The 8,597-nt window shown below is 43.4% G+C and overlaps 1 protein-coding gene across 1 annotated transcript in view; it reads right to left on the bottom strand.

Annotated features, from left to right (window-relative positions):
- The window catches only part of LOC109913884 (liprin-alpha-4-like), a 166,699-nt gene that overhangs the window by 4,397 nt on the left and 153,705 nt on the right, over positions 1-8,597 (bottom strand). Inside the window, exons 24-25 of the mRNA XM_048611834.1 lie at positions 5,310-5,484; positions 3,652-3,746 (exon numbers count right to left, since the gene is read on the bottom strand). Coding sequence (XP_048467791.1) covers positions 3,688-3,746; positions 5,310-5,484 — 234 coding nt within the window. The 3' untranslated portion in view covers positions 3,652-3,687. The remainder of the gene's footprint in view (positions 1-3,651; positions 3,747-5,309; positions 5,485-8,597) is intronic.

The following is an 8,597-nucleotide window of genomic DNA, read 5'->3' as shown; positions in this document are numbered from 1 at the left end:
CACAGCAGGCCAAGCAGCATCATATGATGCTGCTTGGCCTGCTGTGTTCATCCAGCTCTGCACCTTGTTGTCTTGGATTCTCCAGCATCTGCAGTTCCTACTATCTCACAGTCAAAGCTGGATTCAGACAACCCTTAAAAGTCATAATTTCACATTGAAGAATAAATCTGTCTTCCATGTCAATCAAAATCCAGTCACAACATTGATCAGAAGTAACTTAAGAGCCCATGGTAATAGCCCAAAATCATGGCAATTCATCAAACAATTTATTCGTTATTCTCAAGCCTTTTAGTGGAGACACTGCTGTATTCAGTGAAGTTGTGTGTTTGCAGTTCACTAGGAAGTAGATTACAGGCCTCACATGCTGCGGTCAAACTCCTTCAGAAAAACTGAAGATTGTAAGTCCAAAAGAAAATGATGGTGAGATCTGTAAGGAATTATTTGACTCCATGATCCCCAAGAGCAGGACACTTTTCACCTATGAATACTAAGTTGAATGAAATAGAGGTTGGGAGAAAACCATCAGCTGTAATTCTGGAGAAAGGAAATTTGATTGCATTGTGTGAGAGAGCTGCCTGAATACTGAAAATATCATTTCACGATTGAGTTTAATGTACTAAAAAGCTGCCAAGATTACAGTCGGCATGAAAGGAAAATTCGATCATCAGCAACAATATTTTTCTAGCTGTCCTGACAAATGCCTATGGATGCAGTCTGCAGAGAAGTAAAACCTTCTAAGGAATGTCATGATTTATGTAATATTTACTACACTGCTCCTCACAAATGCACAGTCAGGTTATTCTCAAGGGTAATTCAGAATGGCCAATAACCACTGGCCTACTCAGTGATGGCCACATCCCAAGGACAAATATTCTTACATGCAGGCACCATAAAAGATGAACTATTTTATCTGTTATCCTTGATAAAGCAGACATCCTTAAGTTGTGGACTATGGCATGAGAGTATTGTTGCTAGGCAATGCAATTGAACAGCTGACATCATTTAATGAGCTCAGGCATGAAAATAGACAAGTTCATCGTGGGAAATAGTTACAATACTCAATTTTCCACTTATGCATTAATGTAAAGGCAGAATTTTGTTTTTATTCATTCATGGGATTTGCTTGTTACTGGCTGGGCCACCATTTATTGGCCATTCCTGTTGTCCTTGAGAAGGTGTTGGTTAGTTCCTGCCTTTAACTGCTGCAGTCCATTTGGTGCAGGTGCACCCACAATGAGAGAGGAAGTTCCAGGATTTTGACCCAGATACACTGAAGGAACAGTAATATATTTCTAAGTCAGAATCGTAACTTGGGAGCAACTTGTAGGTGTTAATATTCCTATGTATTTGCAACCCGTGTCCTTCTAGACGATAGTGGTCATGGACTGAGCAGCCTTGATGAATTTCTCCAGTGCATCTCGTAAACCCCACTGCTACTGAAAGTTGGAGCTGGATGGAGTGAAAGTTTGTGGGTATGGTGCCAGTAAAGCAGGCTGCTTTTAATCTGGATGGTGTGAAGCTTCTTCAGTGTTATTGGATCTGCACTTACCAAGGCAAGTGCACAACATTCCATCACATCCCTGATTTGTGCCTTGCAGATGGTGGACAGGCTTTGGGGAGTCAGGTGGTGAGTGACTCTTGGAGTTATAAAGTTACACAGTACGGAAACAGATCCTTCGGTCCAACTCATCCGTGCCAACCTGATATCCTAAACCGATCTCATCCCATTTGCCAGCATTGGGCCCATATCCCTCTAAAGCCTGGCTGTTCATATACCCATTCAGATGCCTTTTAAATGTTGTAACTGCACCAGCCTCCACCACCTCTTCTAGCCGCTTGTTCCATACTGGCACCACCCTCTGCGTGAAAAATTTACCCCTCCGGTCATTTTTAAATCTTTCCCGTCTCACCTCAAAGTTATGCCCTCTAGTTATGGACTTCCCTATCCTGGAAAAAGACCTTGGCTATTCACCCTATCAGTGCCCCTCATGATTTTATAAACCTCTAAAAGGTCACCACTCAGCCTCCTATACTCCAGGAAAAAAAGTCCCAGCCTCTCCTTGTAGCTCAGACCCTCCAAACCTGGCAAAATCCTTGTAAATCTTTTCTGAACCCTTTCGAGTTTAACAACAGGGAGACCAGAGTTGAATGCAGTATTCTAAAAGCGGACTCACCAATGTGCTGTACGGCCGTGACATGACATTCCAACTCCTACACTCAATGCACTGACCAATAAAGGCAAGTGTGCCAAACACTTTCTCCACCAACTCGTCCACCTGCAACTCTACTTTCAAGGAACTATGCACCTGCACCACAAGGTCTCTTTGTTCAGCAGCACTCCCCAGGGCCCTACCATTAACTGTATAAATCCTGCCCTACGGTCCCACTGCAGGATTCCCAGCCTCTGACCTGCTCTTGTACCCATCATATATAAATGTTTAAACTTACGTTCGGTTCGCGACAAACGACTGCACCTCCCAGTCGCGAACCAACTCCCCCTCCCATTCCTCAGACGACATGTCCATCCTGGGCCTCCTGCAGTGCCACAATGATGCCACCTGAAGGTTGCAGGAACAGCACCTCCTATTTCGCTTGGGAACCTTGCAGCCTAATGGTATCAATGTGGACTTCACAAGCTTCAAAATCTCCCCTCCCTCCGACCGCATCCCAAAACCAGCCCAGCTCGTCCCCGCCTCCCTAACCTGTCCTGCCTCCCACCTATCCCCTCCTCCCACCTCAAGCTCCACCCCCATCTCCTACCCACTAACCTCATCCCGCCTCCTTGACCTGTCCGTCCTCCCTGGACTGACCTATCTCCTCCCTACCTCCCCACCTACACTCACCTTTACTGGCTCCATCCCCGCCTCTTTGACCTGTCTGTTTCCTCTCCACCTATCTTCTCCTCTACCCATCTTCTATCCGCCTCCCACTCTCTCCCTATTTATTTCAGAATCCCCTTCCCCTCTCCCATTTCTGAAGAAGGGTCTAGGCCCGAAACGTCAGCCTTCCTGCTCCTCTGATGCTGCTTGGCCTGCTGTGTTCATCCACTTTGTTATCCCATAATATTTATATGCCTGGTCTGGTTTAGTTTCTGTTCAATGGTAATCCCTGCGATGTTGTTAGTAGGGGGTTCAGTGATTGTTATGACCTTGAGCATCAAGGGGTGATGGCCAGACTCTGTTTTGTTGGAGATAGTCATTGCCTGGGACGTGTATCAAAAAAAGTACTTATGCCTGAATATAGACTGACATTCATTTTTCAGAACTCTTAACCATTTAACAGATTTCACCTAGTCCAATAATCAAATCTGCTGCATATTTTACTTGCAGTTTATACTTAGAAACGAAATAGGCTGACAATTAGTAATAATATTTATCTATAAGTAATAACACTTTTTGCAGGCAATTGATACCATTATCTACAAGTTGGCAACACTAGTACCATACAGAAACGTTACGGATTGGATAGACTCATCCTTGTACAAGCCACATAAAAGATAGTGTTATCAGGACTGAAATTCTTCAACATTATAATTCCAGATTGCAAACCTTATGACTGTTGTGTATTGCTTTACAGTGAACAAAATTAGTTCAAATTTTCCCTTCTATGCACAGAACAAAGAAAAAAACAAAGTAGAAATTGCATACTCACTGGTAATGACTGCTGACTCCCTGACTGACCTGGCTGTCAGCAGGAGTAAGTGCGGACTGTTGATGTGTCTAACCTCTGTGTCCCTGATGTGCCAACTATGTTCCATTCATGACAAATGACAAGAAAACACACACAACATGCAATAAGTATAGCAAGTCATTTTAGTTAGTACAAACATAGAAAGCGAAGCTTCAAACCAGGGAAAATGGTGGCAGAATAGTAATACCAATGGACTAGTAATATAGAGGTCCAGGCAAATCCTTTAGGACGTGGGTTCAACTCCCACCACTGCAGCCAGTGGAATTTAACTTCAATTTTTAAAATCTGAAATTGAAAGCTAGTCTTGATAATGGTAACCAAGAACCAGTCAGTGATTGTCATAAAAACCTGGTTCACGACTGTCTTTCCTTTCCTAAAAGGGTGTTTAGCCGGTTTGGCCTACATGTGTCTCCAGACGAGGTTACCTCTTCAGTCCCCTCTGAAACGGTTCAGCAAGTGACTCAGTTCAAGGGAAATTTATCTGATATTCAGAATTGCACAACGGTGACAGTGGTTGCTGGAACATGACTGAAGTTGCTTTACCTCACCTTAGGGTGCAGGTCTCATTGAGATAATCTATCTCAGCGAAGTCAGAGGATCCCCAGTGCTCAGCTCTTTACCCAGCTGAACCAGAGAGACAGATTACATTTTACCCTGGGCAGAGTTCGCGGATCACAGCTCTCTCTTGCTGCTAATCTGTAGCTTAACGTACATAGAGATTTGCAGTGGGTTAATGTCCAGTAACAAAGTTCACCATGCTTATTAGCCCTCCATGCACACTTGCAGAGTTAAGATTGAATAGGTAAATGTGCTCTGGAGAAAACACCAAAAATCATTAAAAATGATATTTGTGGTGGTATGATGTCCAATGAATGATTGCAGGAAATGTAAAGGCTGCATGAATGAAGTAAACTGGATTTCTTTTCATAATTGCCCTAGAATACAAATGAAGAACAATTGGCTAACAGGAAATGAAGTTAGAGAACTTGATTAACACTTAATATTTCAAAATTTTATGATTCATGTCTTTTGGAGTATTTGATACAAATCATCCTGGACAGTTACATATGTTGCATTGGCATACAATAGATCAAAATTGTGAAACTCCTTCCCTAACAACATTGTGAATCTACCTATATCAAATAAGCTGAAGCTGTTCAAGAAGGCAACTGATCAGCACGTTCTCCAGGGCAATTAGAGATGGGCAATAAATGCTGGCTTAGCCAGCAAAGCCCACATGCTATGAATGATTTTTTTAAAACTTGAGTTCAGACTAATGTCTTGTTAGGATTGTCAATTCATGCAATATGACTCTAACATTGAAATTTGATATTTATGTCTTGACGATGCTGCCCAATACAACAATGTTTGCTCTAATTTATGTTGTGAAGTTCTATTTCATTGCAACGCAGCTACTTTGCAGTTAAACTTTATTTGCAATGCACCAGAACTAGTTCTGACCTCTACCTTTATTGTACCACTGTAACAAACTGATTCCTCATCAGATAACTAGTTACACCTTATTTACACAATGAATTGATGATTTAAATTTTGCACGTTATAAATTATTGACTGAATCATCAGCAGCAGGCAGCTGGTGAAAGGTGGATTTCATTTACCTTCTGGTTGAATTTTCTTCGGCTGTACTGATGGAGCTGGGCTGGACATTGCTGTAACCCTGAATCCTGCAGGTAGTGTTTCTGTAGACCCTGGCATCATGGTAATACCATGGATTTCTCGCGGTCGAAAACGCTTTCGCCATGATGGTGCCCGCCTAAAACTTTTATCATCACCCTGCAATATCAGAAAGAATAAGAGCTATGGTACTGCTGGAATTTAAGATATTTAAGAGTGGGATTATTCCATGATCTTAAACTTCTATCTAAACTAAAAACCAAAAGTACTATGGGGATGCTGTAAATCAGAAACGAAAACAGAAATTGCTGGAAAAGCTCAGCAGGTCTGGCAACATCTGTGGAGAGAAATCAGAGTTAATGTTTCAGGTTGAATGACCCTTCCTCAGAACCTGTTCCTCAGATGCTGCCAGACCTGCTGAGCTCTTACAGCAATTTCTGTTTTTGCTTCTATTTAAACGGTTTATGTTGTGGTTTATTTGCTTCAATACCAACAGAGATTGTTTGATTTCTAGATTATTTTTTTTCAGAATCCAGAACAATATACACAGACATTCTGGAGAATTCCATGAAATTTGGACTCTTTCGTGTTGCATTCTCCTTGACTTCTATTTCTGACTAAGACATATAATCTTCGACAGCATTCACTGTGTACACATTTTAGCTGCCATTCTAGCCCAAAACCCATGACTTCTATCATGCTTTTCATTTCTTAGTCTTCTTGAGTCCTTCATTCCTATTCTTCCATTGCTTCTTTCCTTTCTCACTCCCAAATCTGTTGTTTTCCCTCTTTCACTTGATAATAAATACGGACATCAAACAAGAAATAGTTGCCTCAGCCATGCTTCACACCACTTTTTCTCACATCGTCTCCCATGTCCCCTCCAAGTTCATCCTATCCACCAAACCCAGTTCTTGGTTTCTAACTACCTAGCTAGCCATAGCCACCATACTGAATGTCATTGCTAAAAGTTCCATCTCCTCAGGTTCTGTCTCCCGTTCTTTCAAACTTGCCTTCACCACTCCTCTCCTTAAAAGGCCAGCCTTCAACCTTTCCATCCCTGCTATCACATCATCTCCAACCTCTGCATTTCCTTTGCAAATTCCTCAGGGAATTTTATGGCCGAAGCAGGAGGGCCCATAAAAGCACATGGATGGCTTTCTCTCTTGCCCTCCCACCTGCTGCAGACTTATCACTATATTATTTAGGGTGGCAAGACCTTGCAAGGGAACTGGGGCCAGCCTTGATCTCAAGGGTCCCCTTTCCACATGGGGTACAACTCCTAAATGTCTTCCACCCATAGGTGTTCTCTCCCGTAACAACCACTCCATCAAGACCCCCTACCTACCCACACTGCAAGAGACCCTTGGCCCCCACCCCTACCCATGTACTCAGATCCTAGATTTTGGATTCTGGGACTTGGAATCTAGGGACTGCTTCCAGTCTCAGTCCTGCCCACTGAGCTGTTGGATCCTGAACAGAGTGAAGGGTAAAAGTCTTAATCCAGCTAACATATACACCTGTGATTGATATGATGCCTTCCCCACCACTGGGCAATTAGGGATGGGCAATAAATGATGGCCTAGCCAGTGATGCTCTCTTCCCATGAACAAATAAAAGAGAAAGGCAGGTCCCTTAGGAGCATTGGTATACAGAGGGATCTTGGGGTGCAAGTCCATAGCTCCCTGAAAACGGCAACACAAGTGGATAAGGTGGTAAAGAAGGCGTGCGATATGTTTGCCTTCTGAGTTGACAGTCATGTTGCATAAAACTTTAGCTAGGCCACATGTGGAGTATTATGTGCAGCTTGGTCATTGCACTACATGAAGGGTATAGAAGGTTTGGAGATGGTGTAAAAGAGGCTTACTGAAGAAGGATCTAGGCCTGAAACGTCAGCCTTCCTGCTCCTCTGATGCTGCTTGGCCTGCTGTGTCCATCCAGCTCTACACCTTGCTATCTCAGATTCTCCAGCATCTGCAGTTCCTACTATCTCTTACCAGGAAGTTGACTGGATTAGAGTATATTAGCAATAAAGAGATGTTGGACAAACTTATATTGTTTTTGCGAGAGCGTCAGAGGCTGAGGGATGACATGATAGAAGTATATAAAATTATGAGAGGCATGGGTAGGGTGGATAGTCAGAGTCTTTTTCCCAGGGTGGAAATGCCAAATACAAGAGGGCACAGGTTTAACATGAGATGGGAAAATTTAAAGGAGATGTGTAAGGCAAGTTTCTTTTTTTACACAGAGGATGGTAGATACCTGGAACATGTTGCCAGGGGAAGTGGGAGAAGGAGATACAATAGCAGCATTTAAGAGGCATTTGGACAGACACAACATTAGACAGGGAACAGAAGGATACAGATGATTTGGAGGCAAATGGGATTAGTTGAGAATGGTATCATGGTCAACGTGTACTTGCTGGGCTTAAGGGCCTCTTCCTGTGCTGTACTGTTCTATGTTCTATGTTCAAAAGCATAGGTTGGCTCATTGATCAAGGTGCCTTCACTGCCACCATTATACGTTACAGAGACATCAGGTTAGTAATATAGTAACAAAAACAAACTTGCTGAAGAACCTCAGCAGGTCTGGCAGCATCAGTGAAGGAGAAAACAGAGTTAACATTTCGGGTCCGGTGACACTTCCTCAGAACTGATGGTGGCTGAGAAAACGTCAGTTCATATGCAGAAAATAGGTAGGTGGATGGGGTAGGGAGTAAACGATAGGATAGAGCCCAAAGAGAGAGAAAGACAGTTGGACAGACAAAGGAGTTGCTAACGATCAGGCTGGGAGGGTGAATAGTTGTTAATGGGGACTGTTAGTGACTAACAACAGGGGGTGTGTAATGGCAGGCTATGTGGTAACAAGGCCTGGTGTGTGGGGTAGGGGGCTGGGACATGGGAGAGTTTAGGCCCTAAAATTATTTAACTCAATGCTGAGTCCGGAGGGCTGTAGGGTCCCCAAGTGGAAAATGAGGTGTTGTTCTTCCAGCTTGTGTTGGGCTTCGCTGGAACACTGCAGCAGGCCAGAGACAGAGATGTTGGCCAAGGAGCAGGGTGGTGTGTTGAAGTGGCAGGCAACAGGTAGTTCAGGGTCTTTTTTGCAAGCAGAAAGTAGAGTGCTTCACCTGCACTTCCCAGAATCTAGTCTACTGCATTCGCTGCTCACAATATGGTCTCCTCTACACTGGGGAAATGAAGTGTAGACTTGGCGACCGCTTCGCAAAACATCTACGTTCTGCTCGCAAAAAAGACCCTGAACTACCTGTTGCC

The sequence above is a fragment of the Rhincodon typus genome, chromosome 25 (assembly GCF_021869965.1).
Source record: "Rhincodon typus isolate 14 chromosome 25, sRhiTyp1.1, whole genome shotgun sequence".
Taxonomy (NCBI): Eukaryota; Metazoa; Chordata; class Chondrichthyes; order Orectolobiformes; family Rhincodontidae; genus Rhincodon; species Rhincodon typus.
The sequence above is the reverse complement of the archived record's forward strand: the minus strand, read 5'-3'. Positions and strand labels throughout refer to the sequence as shown.